This window comes from Miniopterus natalensis, chromosome 10 (genome assembly GCF_054644295.1).
Source record: "Miniopterus natalensis isolate mMinNat1 chromosome 10, mMinNat1.hap1, whole genome shotgun sequence".
Lineage (NCBI taxonomy): Eukaryota > Metazoa > Chordata > Mammalia > Chiroptera > Miniopteridae > Miniopterus > Miniopterus natalensis.
The window spans coordinates 60,774,361-60,791,596 of record NC_142090.1 but is presented as its reverse complement, the minus strand read 5'-3'; the positions used below and the strand labels follow the sequence as shown (position 1 = coordinate 60,791,596).

Below are 17,236 nucleotides of genomic sequence, written 5' to 3'. Positions count from 1 at the left end.
TTTTGAGGAGAAAACTTAAAAGGATACCCTGTCAAATTCCAAACCTATTATACATACACTGTGGAAGCTAGAAGCCCTAGAAAGTGGTTTCAAACTACACATTCTGCCAGTGCAGCACGCCAGATTCCCCTCCGAGGGCATGCCAGAGTCTTGGGATGGGGCTGGTGGCAAGTACACTCTGAAACAGCACTTGGCTCCGGGAGATTCTGACACTCAACCCCCTGCCCCTGTTGCCATTACCAGCTAATAATATTTCACCACCCGCTGCTGATGAGCTCTCTGCTGTTCCTCTCTACCAAACGTGAGCTAAGTGAAGTCGTTAGAAAAGAGCATCCGAATTCTGTTGGCATTTATCCAGTTTTTAAGAGGTAAAAATAAATATCTATGAATGGCAAATCAATTTAACTTCCTTTCACAAAATTTCATTTCAAAGCTACAGATCAAATTCTGAACGCAAAGCTATTTACAGTCACAGCTTTCCAATTAAAGTACTTAAGTCCGCTAATAATATTTCCATGAATCAAACTTTCACTACCAAGTAGCAGAAAGAAAAAAAAAAGTTCCAACATTCCTCACAATCCACTTACACTTAAGTAAGGGATAACTCAGATTTTTTAAAGCAAGGAAATAAAGAATATTATTTCAAGCTCACCATAACTCTCCCTTTTGTGCATTATACTTGACGTCCAGTGTTTAGATTCGGGAAATGTTATTCCTTGGGGGTAATTTTAGGTAAAACTTGTTACAGAAGTAATTCTACTTCAGACTAACACTCCTGATTTTCAGTGTTCATATAATTCACCATCTAGTCCATTGGAAAGTATCTCACAATCCCCAAACTTCTTCAACTTCAATATTATTCAGTACTGGCTTCCGCAACTCTAAAGCACATTAGGAAATATGATGACTATTTCCCACACTCCAAACTTTTAAAATCAACTGACGACATGTGTATATCAACCACCTTGAATTTCTCTGCATACAGTTAGGCCCAAATACTAATGAAGCTTAGAAAAAACGTGGAAGACAAACCGAGAAAACATACTTACCTTAATTGGAGCACTACTAAACTTAATTTTCCTATTTGCTGGGATTTCTTCTTCTTCTGGCAACCCAACGATTTCCGAGTATTCCATGTCAGGTTGGTAGTAACTGTTTTCATCACTATCTTCCTGCTCCTCCTGCTCAGTGCCTGTCTCTCCCCAGTCGGAATTATACCTGGATCTCACCCTATATACATTATAGTCACTGTGCATGTAAACCTGGGGACTCTCAATATTATTTGAATCTTTGGATCCTTCCTTGCCACAAATGGATCCAGAAGCATCAGCAGAGATGAAATCACCACCTCCCAGTTCTTTCTTCTGTGGCATTGCTGCCTCATTCCCAACCAAATTAGCTTTGGCATCTCCTAAAGGTTCACTCTGCGGTGAGAGGATGTCAGACTCTGGCATTGCCTTACTCTCAGCACAAGGTTCTTCCCGAACGTCTCTGTCGCCTCTGCCAGGAGTCTCTTGGTTAGGTGTGGAGTCCCCGGCTTCCTTACTCTGCTGTGCCTCTTCACCAGGCATGGAAGCTAGAGAGGTGCCTTGCGATGCCACTTCTGGTACTGGGGACGTGGTCCTCTTCCGAGCATCCTCTGCATCTTCACCATGTTTGCTTGGGGGAGACCAAGCATCAGAATCCTTAAGACGACCGAAGGTGTCAAGATTTGTAACAGTCACGGCTGGTAAATTCAGGGGATAATGTCCAGTGACCGAGTACTCGTTTTCGGCCTTCTCCGACACGACGGAACTGGGGGAATCGGTGTTCTCAAACACCGCACTCAGCTGGCTCACCGTCGGGGAGACAGCCTCGGTGCGGGAGCTAAGGCTGTCCAAGGAATCGGTGCTGCCTCTGTTGGACTTCGAGCTGCCCCAGTCATCCTGAGCCTCACTCCCCCCAGCTTTCTCTTTCTTTGGGGAGTAACGGTTGTTCTGTCCTGACTCGGGCACGCTTCTCTCAAACAACTTCCGAGTTTCTGTGAACTTAGAATACGAAGGGCCATCGTGCATGGTATCAAATCTACTGATCCGTTCCGAAACAGAGGACTCCAACTTAACCACCGAGCCATCTGTTCTCTCCAGAAATTCTCTGGGCCGCATTCTTCTCTGCGGGGACGAAGGTCCACCTTTCCCCCTTGTTCTGGCGATGACAGCGGAGTTCTCACTGGGCTCCATACCCATCTGCATAAACAGGTTTTTAATTCTGTTGACGTTGGAGCCATATTTCCTCCCCCTGTTCTGCTGGGAGCCCTCGCCTTCCTTTGTTTTCTGTTCGCCATCTGACTTGGGTTTGTCAAAGGTACTTTTCAGTGCCTGGAACTCAGTTCTATATGCATTCCTGTGAGGAGAGGCACTTCTGAGAGTGGTCCGTTCGCCTGAAGACTCGGTTTTCAACATTTTAATTTCAGGATGAAAAGCCAATGTTCATAATGATCAGGGAAGAAAACCCAAAAAATAAAAACACCTCTCTTCTCTGATCACCAGTATTTGATCAAGAAAAAGTACCTCTCAAATGGCATACTGTGTCAGTGATCCTCGCAACAGGTGTATTAGGAAATTATTCAGTCAAGAGTTACACAAAATGGCTTTTTCAAAGCAAGACTAGAGGTTCATCTGTAATAGAAAAGAATGAATTTCTGAATTCATTTACTTATTTGAACTTATGTTTACTCAACTAACATATATTTTTCCTTTCAAAGTGGCATCAAACAGGAAATCACTTACTGTAGCTGGAATTAAAAGCCAAGGCTTTAAAAGTTATAACTCTAACTGGTCTTTAGTAACAAAATGTTTCAAACAGAATTTGGAGATCTCTACCAAAATCATACACATACACACATACAAGTTAAGCACACTTGAAAGCAATACTTTGGCCCAAGTTTTGGTTGCTTTTGTGAAACACCTTAAAAGAAATGAGCAGGTCATACATCTTTAAGAAATCATCAAACTGTCCAGAAAAATGAACTTCATTCGGGACTCTCCACACCAGATAAAAACTTATTCTTTCTGTTTAAACACAAAAGTTTGGAATCTGTGTTTGCAAACTCCAAGACATGCCTATAGAGGCTTATTTCCCTCTTTCTGGTCAGTGTTCTCACTTACAGCATCCCCAAAGCAACACTGGTACAATTTCAGACCAAAAACAAGCAGAACAAAGTTCTTAAATGGCAGTTAAGTTTCACTCTCACTCCAGTTATAACGAATATTTGGAAGTTTCCTAAGAGTGGATATTATTAATTACAGAGAGGGATGTAGGATGTCACGGGAATAAAAGCATGAGAACGTGACGATCAGAAAGCAAATGTACCGTGAAACCTCTAGTTAACAGCCCTGATTTGTTTGGTTCCGACTTCCCCCTAACTTACTACAAGCTCGAAATGCAACGCAATGCAGGCTTGCTGGTTCCCCCGGAGCCCGCAGCTGGATTTTACATCAACAGGCCCGCAATAAACACTTCAAGACCTTCTGAGGAGCAGACAAGGTAGTTCTAAAGATTTTTCATTTGGTTTTGGTTTTGGTTGTTAGTATCAGGCCAAGCTACATGAGCCTCACGCACCATCCGCTGAGGAAACACACACTTTCCCTGAAATCGTCGCCCAGCTCGGCTCCTGGCCCCACACGCATGCATGGCCCATGCAGACAAACAAGAAAGGCTTCGGAGCGTGGAGCCGGTTTCGGTCAGGCATCGATCATCTTCTCCCCTGACATTGGCCTCCGCCTGGCGCGCCCTCCCCTCCCCCCTCCCCAGCCCTCCCTCCAGCCCTCCTCCGCCTACTCGAGCCCGAGGGGGCGGGGGCGGGGGAGATGGGGCCGCCGGGGGATTCAAAACCTGCCCTCACAAAAGACAAACATAAATAACACCAACTTGAGAGGCGGCCGCTTCCCCAGCCGGGTCGGGACGCGGTCCCTCGGCCCCGGGGCCGGGCCGGGAGAGCAGGTGACGCCGAGCGCTACGGGAGGAGGTCGCAGTCTAGCTTTGTGCCAAGAGGCACCTGAAGTCCTAACACATTGGCTGCGGCGCCCGGCGGCTGCCAGGCGGATCCCAGTGTGGCACGGGGAGAGCCGAGCTCCCCAGCCACGTTTAAAAAGGGAAAGGGGAAAAAAAAGGACAGGGCAATGATCGTAAATCCCTTTGTTTTTCCTCCCAACGTGCCAGGAAACAATAGATCCCGCTGATAATGCCTCGGAGCCTCAACCTCTCGCTCCCACCCCCAGCCCACCCCCACCCCAGCCTGCGACTCAGCCTTTGTACATCCCGATGTCTCCCCGCCTCGCCGCCACCCTGCCCACCTCCGCGCCCCGCGAGCAGCCTCCCCCTTACCCGAGCGGGCGCCGCCGGCGGGGAGGGTCGGGCGGCCGCGCTCCCCCCTCCTCCGAGGCGCCCCCGCCCCCCGCGGCCGCCGCTCGGCTCCGCGCAGCCCGCTCGGTGCCCTCCGCCCGCCCGGCTCGGCGCAGCGCGGAGGGCGGCGGCGGCGGCCGCTTCCACTCGCGCCGCGGCCCCCACGCGCGCCCTGCCCGCCGCGGCGACCCCGGGAGGCGCGCGGCGCTGCCCAGCGCCATGGCGGGCGGCGGCCGCCCCGACGCGCTCGCACCCTCGGGCCTGGACGGCCGGGCCGGGCGGGGGCTTCGCCCACGTGCGGTCCCCCGCGCCCGCCGTTTGGCCGGCCCGGCAGTCGGGGCGTAACGGGGGAGAGGCCGCGGGGGTGAGGAAGGCCTGGGGTAACAGGTGCCTCACCTCGGCTGATGGGATTAACTCTAGGGCCGCAGAGAGAGGGAGCCCGGCAGCAAAATCCCAGGAGAGGGAGCGAGAGGGAGCCTCTGGCGGCCAACCGAGGGCGCGGAGCACGGGCCGCGGCGAGGCCGCCCCACCCCCGGCGGTGGGCGAGGGGCCGCGCGGGCCCGGGGCTCGGCCTGCACCGGGGCCTGCCCGCCGCTCTGCTGCCGCCTTGGTTCCGCGGGGCCTGGGGTCTCCGGCTGCCCGCTGCTGAGGCCCCTCAAAGTCTGCAGTTAACCCCGTGACCCCAGGGCGTCTGAAGCCCGGGCCCGCTCAGGGCTGGGAGGCCTGCCCCTCGCTAGGCCCAGGCCGCAGGGACCGCGTGGCCTCCCCTGGGCCACCGCGCTCCTCCTCCGACCGACCTTGACCTTCGGCCTCTGCTGGAAGGGAAGGGCAGAGTGAGGAGGCCTTCGGGCATTCTCGGCAGATTGTTTTTCAGCCCCTCACCCTTTTATGAGTAAGTGCTCAGTATCCCCTGCTTCCTGCCACCACCCCCAAGAATACTGAAAGCATTACGGCCTTACTGCAAGCTATAAAACCGATCATGACCGGCGATATGGACCTTTAAACCGATCTTCTAAAAAACTCGACGGAGTAGTTTTTAAAGGATAATTTTTCAAGCAGATAAACGCATGACTCACAGAAATATGAAATGGAGATGTGTCAAAAAGGTGGTTTGACTCATTCATTAGGGAGGGAACCAGAAAGATATTGCAACACATCCAGGTGAGGGTGTGTTGCAATTCCTTTACGGACAATCAGGAAAAAGGCAAAATTGGTTAATACTGTCTAAGATATTAAATTATAATGTTTTGAATTATCTGTTCCACAGGCAGTAACCAACCATGTTTCTAAGGTACAAAATAATTCACCTTATCTATAGATAAGAATTATTCACATTACCATAAATTTCGAAAGCTCATAGGTTGTAAAATAGCCTGGCCAAAGGCAAAGGCGAGGACTCCTGAAAACCCATGAATCTCCACATTCCTGTAGATAACATCCAGCATTCCACTGGAAGGGAACCCAGTAACCTTTTGCCCATGTCAAGGTCTTACAAAGGTCTTTCCAACAAAACTATTACTGTATGTATTTTTCAGATAGAAAAACTGAGGTTTAGGTTTTGTAACTTACCCACAGCTTTATCAGCTAGTAAATAATTATGGCTGGTTAGGAACTGAGGCAAGTACGCAGAATCTATACTCTGGGAGCAAAATCTTTTCTCCCTTAATTTCAAAGGGGCTTTGTAGCTAATCTAGGTATCTTTTATTTTAAACAGTGAAATTTTTTCAAGTCTCACTAAATTCTGGATGCTTTCCCAAAAAAATTGGCATTCTCTATCTACAAAGTAGATGTCACTTCTTTAAGTTTAAATAGATGTAACAAACATGAGGGGGCTGTGGTTCTAGTCTCCACTTTTGGAAAGAGCATTTCTGCTGTCTGGGGTAATTTAATGGAAAAGTTCCTGTCATTTATTTGCAGTATGGAAACTATGATTTTTAGGAAAATAACCTAAATAAATGCAGGAACCTAATCCCTTAATTCCATCTATAGAAGAGGGGGCAGAGTTGGCAATAAAATCAGTCTTACACTTCTTTGCAAAGTAAGATGATTCATACAGAAAAGCAGCCGAAAGAATTTGATTGGTTTGTGTTTCATTTTTTTGAAATCTGAACCTTCTAGAAAAAGTCATACTGAAGGAATCATGACAGAGCTTTTAAAATATAATGCTGATAATGTAAGATTCCTAGACTGTCCATAATCTACTTTCCACTTCTAACGCTTACCTGAATGTTTGAAGGCTCTGCTAGGCCAATAGTAATCCAATACATGAGGCTATTTAATTTTAAATTAATTAAAATTAAATACAACTTAAAATTCAGTTTCTTATTCCCGATAGCCATGTTTGAAGGACTCAGGAGCAATATGTGGCTAGTGGCTACCGTTTTGGACAATGTAGATACACATTTCCATCATAGACATTCTTATTGGACAGTGCTGTCCTAGACAACATTTGCACTTCTATAAATTAGGAAAGGTTTATTGACTTAATAAGGCTTAAAAATTAGTTCTATAATAGACCATTACTGTATTGAAGATTTGAGTTCATAAGTTTTGCATGTTCCAATGAAAAGGATTGAGGACAGTGTTAGGGCATGAAGAGTGAAGTTTTGTACTGACATGCAAGGCATCCAGATGCAATGTACTTGGGGGAAGGGGTTGATTCCCGTCGATGATTTCGTTCATAAATTATGTAGCATATTGTGAGCAGTTATTCTGATTTCCTTCCTAACTAATAATATCACGATTAGTAAGAATGGACCATAAGATTAGTTGATAAAAAGTACAAAACATCCTATACTGTTTTAGGGGAGTTCTAAATATATATTTTTAAATTTTCATAGTGGATATTCTAAGTAGGTAGTCAAAGAATTAAATTTTTCATGTGCATAAGTGAAATATTGCCTGCAGTTGTGAAAGCTTAAATCAAGCCTGAATCAAATTTTAACAGTAAGGAAAATTAAGTTGAGCCTGCATACTGCCTATCACTCCTAAATTTATGGCAGGGGCCCCTGGGTGAATTTGTATTCATAGGAGTACATAAAAGGAGAGAGAGGAGTAAACAAAGTTAAAGTCTCTAGGATAATTTCTTTGTGGAGTAGGCAAAGTAATGAAAGAGCAATTCCTACAGGTAATTTTACACCTAACTTTAGGATAAAAGAATATTTTACTTATACTACTGGTTTTTTAGCCAATATTAATTTTAAAAAACCTTGTTGATAGTAATAAGGCATTTTACCGAAAGTTTCGTTATAACTTCTAATTTTACATTGGTTAATATCAGAGAGCTTTGTTGCCCTCAAATCAGTCTGATTTTGTGATACTAGCTATAAAATTAAGCTTAGATCAATAAATGGATTTTGTAATATAGGAGGTGTCATTTCTGCCCAAATAAATTGATAATGAGTCAGCATGACTTTCTACATTCATGTCTTGGCTGTGCCGTTGAAAATTTATGCAGTCCCCTTAGTCTATTTCTCATTCTACAGCACAGTCAGTATCTTGGCTTTACAGCCTAAAAGGAGGTCCATGATAGGTTTGAGTATTTACTTTTGTTTGCTACAAGTAATAAACCACAGAATTTCTTGGGGTTTCTTAAAGTCACTTTTAAATTATTAATATCCTAGCTTTACAACTAAACTACAGTAGATTTATACAGTGTGTAAATACAGTAGATTTATACAGATGCCAAAGTTATGCATCTTCTTTTTGTTCCCTATTTTTAGTTTATTTGGTTGCCCACACAAAATACAGAAAACCAAAATTTTATTGGACTAAACATGGCTATGATGTTGAAACATTGCTAGACATTGCTAAGGTTAAAACAAAAGCTGCTATACCCATTCTTTTCAGTTTTCCATTTCTTAGTGGTGCAGATTGCATGTTTAAAAAACAAGTGTGAGGTATTTATCTGCTTCTACAGGATCCCATTTTACTTTCAGCAGATTAGCTCTCTGGCTGACAGATTTTGGCAGTGGGACTCCATCTGCCAGTCCTCCACCCACAGGTGTACCTGAACCCTGGCTTCCTTGGGATTGGTATGTTGTCTATTCTGCTTCAGAATCATTTATTATTTCAAAACTAAAACAAATGGGAAAGACACGGTGATCCTTCACAAAGAGAGCAGTTAGCAAAGTGTCAAATGGAGATTCAAACTGAAAACATTGTACTGGAATTCATATTCAGTACCTTTTACCCTAGAAATGCTAAGCCTGGCCCTTGAGCTATATGATAGCACAGCCCTCCTTAGCACACAACTGTTGGGGAAAATAGTTGTCCAAAACACTCTTAGTTGTGAAAATATGGAAGACAGAGTCAAAGAATAATGAAGTTTACTTAATTATTAAAGTAAATAAATGAACTCCCTGTTTGCCTAAAGTTAAACAGGAGAGTTCTGTGATTTTACTTCCATTTCCAGTGTGGTTCTAGTAACAAAACCTCCTTGAGGTGGTCCATTATAGTCCTACTTTTTACAAAATTCAAGTTATAACAAACTGCATTTTAAGGAAACTCTAGTATTTAATTTGTAGATGTGATCATTTGCTTTTAGAAATAATAAAAAATCTGTTAGTACCTTTTCCATAGGTTCTTAGCCATAACCTTGATGTCCAGCATGGACTTTTATTAATTACCACTATTTTAACACATTGTTTCAAATAAAGCTTGAAAATATATTATAATACCTTACATGTTTTACACCATTAAATGTTTTAATTGGATGAATAATGAACGACTACCTGTCCTAGTCAGTGGGCAGATCTTGAGCAACCAGCCCTCTTGTTCTGGTCCTAGTTTTGTCACCCAGCACTGTGAGTGTATTTGGAAATGTTGCTGGACTTAGTTTCTTCTTGATTAAGCCACTACAAAGTTCTTCACTCAACTAGTATCTTTGACTAGATTCTAAACGTCTTCATGAATCACATACTTTCTGGGCTTTTTTGTATTGTTGTTAGAAGAAAAAAACTTTCCAACTAAAATTGTAAGATTTTAGTTTTCTAAATATGTATTCATATAAGTTAAAATAAAAGGACCAGTTAGTATACAAATCTTATGTCTTAATCCTGCCCTTGATTTTTGTTTAGTTGAAAAAACACTATTAAATTCTACATTAATAATTCTTTGACCTGCAAGCCAAGTGTTTGTTCTCTTTTAAAAGTTACTTTTAAAAGAAAACCATGGGCACCATGGTGGTATATGTGTATGCAAATAGAAAATATGCTATTTATTCTCCATACTGAAGACAAAAACATAAACAATAATCTAAACCTCTAATTTAGTTTGTGAAGATAGAAACAGCACAGTTAATAGTTAAAAACAGCTTAATATCTACCTGGGTCCTCAAAAGAAATTAAATTCATATTTTATAATACTGAGAATAGAAACAAACACATTAATGGGAAATGAAATTAAGCTGATATTAATTAAAATTTTACAAAGTGGTTAAATAGCATGGTCCCAAAAACAAAAACAAGATATCTTTGCTGGGAATGTAAATTTGACCTGTTGTAATTTTTTTTTTTTAAATATATCTTTATTGATTTCAGAAAGAGGAAGGGAGAGAGAGAGATAGAAACATCAATGATAAGTCATTGGTCAGCTGCTTTCTGCACGCCCCTGACTGGGGACCAAGCCTGAAACCCGGGCATGTGCCTGACTGGGAATCGAACCGCGATCTCCTGGATCCTAGGTCGACGCTCAACGGCTGAGCCACGCCCAGCCCTGCGACCTGTTGTAATTTTAAAGGGAAGGAAAGCTGAATTTTTTAAAAACTGCTTTGTTCGAGAGTCTAACAATCTAGTTTGATCATTTTTGAAGCCTGAATAATTTTATTATAATAAATAACATGTATTTGAATACACTATAGTATAATATAATGTGTATAATGCGTGCAAAGTATACATATTTTGCAAATTCATAAGTTGAGCTCATCTCAGGAGCCTCAGAAATTAAGCAAGGCCAGCAACACACAGTCAAAGGAGACTACCACATGCTCACCCAAAGGAAAGTTGAGCCAAGACCGAATAATGCATTTAGATGCATAAATAAATAGTCATATATTATGAGATGTAGTTTTCTTTTCTGAAAAGCAAATGCACCTTCAAAACTCTAACACTAAGCTTAAAGTTGACACTGAGATACTTTGGGATGAGTGCTGACCCAGAAACTTACATATTTACGTAGAGGAACAGTTTCAAAATGTACATCATCATCACCTCATTTACACTATTCTGATCGTTTCTGTGGGATTTTCGAATTACAGGGTCATTGCATACTATAGTGACTTTTATTTGGCTCGAAATAAAATTGTCTCCAACTATGGAAGATATGACTTCTCTGTAATATTCTAACCATATGTTTGGGTATGTAAAACCTAAGAAATATTAAGAAACACACAATTCAGAACCAAGGGATCAATAAAAATCGCCCACAATGTTTCTAATAAATTACTATCTTGTACCCTGTAGAAATCAAATACACAATTGATTTTGTATAGTTCTTGTTAGAATTTAGTGGTGTGTGTGTTTTTTTTAAGTAAACTGCCTTGTATATTAGGTTCAAAAGACACCAATTATGTGGCTTATGGAATTTTTATTAAATAAGTTAATAAAACTCTGCGATGTTCTTTGCTCATAAAAAGTTTGATTATTTGGATTTAATTCTCTGGCATAGTGCTAGACATAAAAGGTGCATGATAGTTATCTTTGTCTTTGTAAAGCGTGCTTGGAAATAAATGTAAGAAAACACGAATTATATTGCAAAATTTAGAAAATATTTCTCTTTGTTAGTAGTATCATATCTACTGGCATCAAACCTCGTGTGAAAATCAGAATCACCTGGAGAGCTTGATCAGATTTAAATTCCTGGGTCCCATGCCAACCCTCCTGATTACGAATCTCTAGGTGGAATCTAATAAACTCCAGAATATTCCAAAGGTCATTCTGTTGTGCAGCTGGACTTGAGATGGATATTTGGGAAACACTAACTAGATGATATAACTGATATTAGAATCTAGTAAGTTGATGATGTCTAGTTTATCCCTAAGGTTCTCAGTCCTGAATCACTGTTTGGTGAACCCTGTGAACAGGGTTGTCATGGATGTGGGGAAGCTTCTGGGACCACGCATAGGAGGAATCGGAAACCATGCTGGCCCTCCCCACATCTTCCCTGCTATGTGTTTTGTTATGGAGGTCTAATCCTGGCTTTTTGGTTTAGACCAGGGGTGGGGAACGTTTTTTCTCCCAAGGGCGATTTGGGTATTTATAACATCATTCTCAGGCCATACAAAATTATCAACTTAAAAATTAGCTATGAAAATAGCTCCTAGATTTATTGAATTTCTAGTCCTGCCTGCAGTTGCCTTGGCAGGGCCAGACCTAATGATTTCCTGGGCCATATACAGCCCTCGGGCCGGAAGTTCCCCACCCCTGGTTTAGATGATAGTGACACCCACTGCTTTACAGTGACAGCCTTATTGGCTCTCCACATTAACCCAACCAGCCTAGAAAAATTCATATATGTGGTACTCACATTTCCAAGAATTGAGAAGTCTCCTTGAGTCTCTCTGCTCAAAACTTTCCTCTAACTTCATGACTACCCAGAAAAACTTTAGTCTCTTAGACAGACTGTATTTAAATTTGAGAGCACAATGATATGTTAGCTGCCTTTATTGAGATTTCAGAAATTTTCGATCAACTGGAGGGTACCTCTCAGAGCCACTGAAATTCTAATTCCACCAGAAAATGGAGGCGTTTGGGAGGCAGCCAAATGCTGAGCATGTTGTTAAAAGATCGTTTTCAAAAAAGGTAAATCATGACTCCCATACAGATTTAAAAATGAAAACATGTTATGATTTTATTTAATTCACTAATGAGAAAACTGGCAAGATATTACAACCAGTTCAAGGGAGATCATTTTTTAAAAACACATTTATAGATCAGAAATATTGAAATTAAAGTGTAAATGAAAGCAAAAATAGCTTCTTCTCCAGCAAGGGGGAGAAGGCAAGTGGACCTGCAGACCTAACAGAATTTATAGGACTAGAATTATCCCATATTGCAGTCAGCTATCTACACTTCAGAGAGTTGTAAAATAACTCAAAAGACAAAGAAAGACTAAAATCAGATGCCTGGAAGAACGTGATCTGAACAATGCATAGTTTTCTATTGAATCATAATGTTTTCCTTACAATGTCAGACATCGGGGCCTCCATGAGGTTTCCCTTCTTTATTTCCAAACATGTAGATTAACAACCTATGGATTATACAGAGGAATGCTCACAGCTGCATTATTAATAACAGCCAAAAAATTGAAAGCAACACAAATGTCCATCAAATGATGAATGAATAAGTAAAATGTAATGTAGCGATACAGTGGAATATAGTTGGCAATAAAAATAAATGAAGTTCTGATACATGCTACCACGTGGATGAAATCTGAAAACATTATGAGACATGAAAGAAGTTAATCACAAAGGACCACATATTGTATGATTCCATTTACACAAAATGTCCAGAAAAGGCAAATCTATAGATACAGGAAGTAGATTACTGGTTGCTTAAGGCTGGGACTTGGGGGTTGATGCTGGGGAGTGACAACTAATGGGTATGGAGTTTTTTTAAGAACTATAAAATGTTCTAGAATTAGATTGTGGTGGTGGTTGTACAACCCTGTGAATATACGAAAACACATTGAATCGTACACTTTAAATGACTCAGTTGTATGGTAAGTGAATTATGTCTCAATAAAGCTATAAAAAATATCTTTGGCTAATCTATAATGAAGTCCACAGCCCCATAACCAATTGCGTAGGTCTAGTATGATTCCCATATTTTAAACCAAGTTAACTTTATTGACTAACACTGCTATCACTGAATGGTTCTCTTAAAGTACTAGATTTTTAGGTCAGGAATAATTCACATTACAAAGAAAAACAATTTTACATGTATAGTAGTCCCTGGAGAATGACCAAATTCAAGGTTAATTGGCAGAGGATAGTTCATACACAAGTGTAGTTTGCCAAGGTTCACATTTCTAGCTTTACGAATACCTCCGAAGGAATGAAAATTGCTTCCTTACTTTTCAGGCATTTTATTACTTAGCTGTGTTATAAAATCTAAGTGCCATATACTTTGAAAGTATATAAGTGTGTAAGTTCTTCTAACCTTGACTTTTGTATTTGTAATTGCAGGTCTGACTTCTTACTTTACTAATGCAGAACAAAAAGCCCAACAACTATTTCGTCATGAATCCACATGCCATTTTGATTCTGACTCCGCTTTGGGATTGGGTGGAGACATGTTCCACTCTGACAAGGAATCATTTTAGCTGGTCCAGCCCAACCCAGACTTATCTTTGCTCTGATGAATTGGATACCGTCACTTCTCTGCTACTTTTGCCATGAAGTTAATCCCCTGAACTTGAGCCAGAGAAGACTCCAAATCCTATTTAACTCTGGAATCCCCGTGTCATTGGGCTGTACCAATGTTCCCTACTTTGAAATTCATATTCTCTCCCTCTTTCCCCCTGTCCCCCACCCCCTGTCTTGCTCTCTTCATTCTCACCAGCCAAGCAGGAGCTATATACCTAGTTAGCCTTGAACATCTACAGATGACAAATACATGTTCATTTCACTTTAACCTAAGAAATCAAGTTGAATTTCTTTATTCATTTAAAAAGCAAATTAACAATACATTTAATTTCTCTAATAAAAATCAAGTAGCTTTGTTATTGATCTGAAACTTTATATTTGGCTTCATTAAATGGCAAATTTTAAAAATATTTTATGTAAACAGGGCTGAAATTTCAAAAATCTTGAAAACTTTTCTATATATTTAGATGTATACTAGTTTATAAAACAAATGTAAGAAAAACAGTGGTTTACTGGTAAATGTTCAACAACTTACTCTACACAGGGATTAGGGAAGCCCTGGTTTGCAATATTTGCAAATTTCCATGGTGTTATTACTCCAACCATGGCCAATTTCAAACTACCAACATATAGTTCCTGAAAACTTAACAGTAAACTCTCACAGGAGTAGGAACCAGCTCCAACTCACCAATGAAGAAAGACATATATTATTAAAAAGAATACATTAACAGGTAATTAGTTACAATAAAGTAATCATGTGTTTTCTTTTTTTAAAAGTTTCATAGAAAAATTTTGAGCAAAATATACATTAAAATTGGAGCAATATGTTGCTCAAAGTAGGATATGAGATTTAAAGTATGTCTGAGAGTATTTTTCTTTTGTATAAATTCATAAAAGTCACATTTTATGACAATAGTGGATTATGCCATTAGCAACAACTTCACTTTTATCTAAGAACATTATTTGTATTCTTGTTTCTTTTTAAATCCTAAAACATAGGTGGCTAGTGTAAGTGGGAAAAAGATTACTCAATAAAAGCAAATCACGAAGATCTAAACAGATTTGATACTTGGTTACATTTTGAATGTCTGGTCTGTTCCAATGGTGTGTTTTAATCCCAAAGGTGTTTAAAAATGTAGGTTTTGTTATTATTCAAACTTGGTGAAACCAACAGATCAGGAGATGACTGACATTGTAAAGACAGACAGTTACAGTTCCCAAGAAGAGAATGCTCCCCATACCATGCAGGGCCACACAGGGAAGCACCAGGGAGGCCAGGAGGCAGAAGGATGGGGAGAGAAACATAGCAAGAGCCTACTATTGTACAGGGGGTGGGGTGGGCAAAAGCAGGTTTACAGTTTCGAGTACCCGAAAGACAGAGTTTATTCTTGAATTATTATTTATTAATTATTGTGTTATTTATTTGTATTACAACTGTAAACATACTTTTGCCCACCCCTGTATTTTCTGTGGGAAGACAGGTGACACAGAGCAAGCCTGCTTAGAACAAGCTAGTTTGCATAACTTCATCAGGCTCTGGGGAGAAGGGCTGTCTCTAGATGTGTGATTCCTGGCCTTTGGGTGATTAGGGCAGGGAAATAGTGCCTGAGAGGTCTGTGAATGCCCCAAAAAGGGATGTTTGGGGGTGTGAGCTCTGAATGGGTTGGTTTGCATTTGAAAGGTGCTCTCACAGGTGCATCATTTACTATGTCTAGGAATTAGCTAGCCTTGGGAGAAGCAGTCCCTCCAGAATTGGCAAGGTCCCAGATGTCCGAGCATCAAAAATACAGAAAATAAAAAGACTTGATTAAAACAAATAGAGAAATGTACTTGAAATACATCTACCAATCTTCAAATAAGTTTTTCTTCTACCAGGATTATAAGAATTGGACAGTAAGCAATCTAGGACTATACTCTTTGGTAGGAATTTGAAATGAGCGCATTCTATTTTGCCAAATAGAGATAGATTGGTATGTTCTGATAATCAACTAATTGTCAAAGTAGGAAGAGCCCTTCTTATAAAAATTAAGACCGCCAAGGAGGCACATGTTTGAAGAGAAGGCCAGACTGCTTCCAACAGAGATGAGCCAATGGTCTAATTTTGAACAAAGCCAAGATTTTCTTCCAAAAGTAATTCTGAGTCTTCTTAGTACTTAGATGATTGGACGAGGTAGACCTGAATGTCCTACTTCAGAGAGAACAGTACATTGCCATAATCATTTTTGCCCAGGAAATATTTACAGGAGGTGGTACATAAAGTAACTCAATAAAGCACCCCTAAAATATCTGTTTTTAAAAATATAATATTCTAGTGAACCTTCCAAGATGAATTAGTTGAGAAATATATCCTTAGGTGTATTGACTTGATCTCCTACATAGGGTCATCAGATATAAGTTTATCAAATATTGGCAAATATCTGCCCCAAATAGTAACTTACATGTAATATTTGTTGCTCTTAAGCTATTTTTTTCTGGCAACAATTTATTAATAAGATAATAAGTGGTTTGTTGGAGCAATAATTATTTATTAACATTAAAAATATTTTATTAGGACATAAAATATTTATTATATTCCTTCAGTCAACAGTTATTTACTGAACATTTACCATATGTGAGGCTTTGTGCTAAACACTGGGAACCATCCTCCACAAATTGTACCAAGTCATTAATTAATTTACTTATATACTTCCTCTGTTCTTTGTAATACATTTTTTCTTAGATATATATACCCAATGATACTCATCAAAATACAAATTTTAATTTAACTCTTATCTCTTGGGGATTTATGTTGACTGTATAAAGTACAGTATATCATTAAAAGTATATTAAGCTTAAGTAAATGATGAAATACACAAATATAAATATATATACTATATGTGTCTGTACAGTTTTAGGTTTGGTTTTCCTGGTCTGTAAGCAGCAGCTTCTTTGGGTTCAGGTTGCTAAGTAGCAGGAGTAAGAAACAGTGAAGATCAGCCCAGATGGTAAAGTGTGTCTTGGGTTAATCTCTGTGGACACCTTGCTGGTTCTGTTAGTCCTCTTCAATATCCAAGGTGCTGGTCACCTTGTTTTCTCCTGGCCACAAACATTTCCTTTCCCCAGCAAAATCTCTCAATACAATGTTTCATGTTTTTGACTTCCTCCTCTCCGTTGTCAGACCTTTCCACTGTTTCCATCACAGAATCTTTTAGCTGATATTGCTAACTAAGTGAATTTGGCCATTCAACAATTGTTGAATTCTTTTTAAAAAATATCAGTGGCCCTCATCAATTAAAGGCAAATGGTTAGACCTTGAGATCAGGTAATATGTTACAGTGAAAGAAGGTCTTAGATAAACTTCTAGGTCCATTATTTTACTGGGGTTCATGCATTTTCCTTATTGAATTCCCCATTTTTACATTAGTCCCTTTTTGGTACTAGACATTGCAAATATCACATGTCCCAATTTGTCATGTCTCTAACCTTGTGTTGAGCCTCACTTTTGGTGTA

General features: G+C 40.4%; 1 protein-coding gene across 8 annotated transcripts in view; it reads right to left on the bottom strand.

The window, feature by feature from the left end:
• Positions 1–4,829, bottom strand: part of PPP1R9A (protein phosphatase 1 regulatory subunit 9A) — a 232,468-nt gene extending 227,639 nt beyond the window's left edge. For 5 of the 8 annotated variants that reach the window (XM_087821167.1, XM_016218813.2, XM_016218814.2 and 2 more), the window contains exons 1-2: positions 3,601–3,736; positions 1,050–2,657 (exon numbers count right to left, since the gene is read on the bottom strand). In XM_087821167.1, the coding sequence (XP_087677293.1) occupies positions 1,050–2,441 (1,392 nt within the window). In that variant the 5' untranslated portion in view covers positions 2,442–2,657; positions 3,601–3,736. Of the gene's footprint in view, positions 1–1,049; positions 2,658–3,600; positions 3,737–3,909; positions 4,183–4,365; positions 4,432–4,779 lie in introns of those variants that run through there. The other 3 variants (XM_087821163.1, XM_087821164.1, XM_087821165.1) reach the window with 3 other exon arrangements.
• Between the last annotated feature and the right edge of the window lie 12,407 nt (positions 4,830–17,236).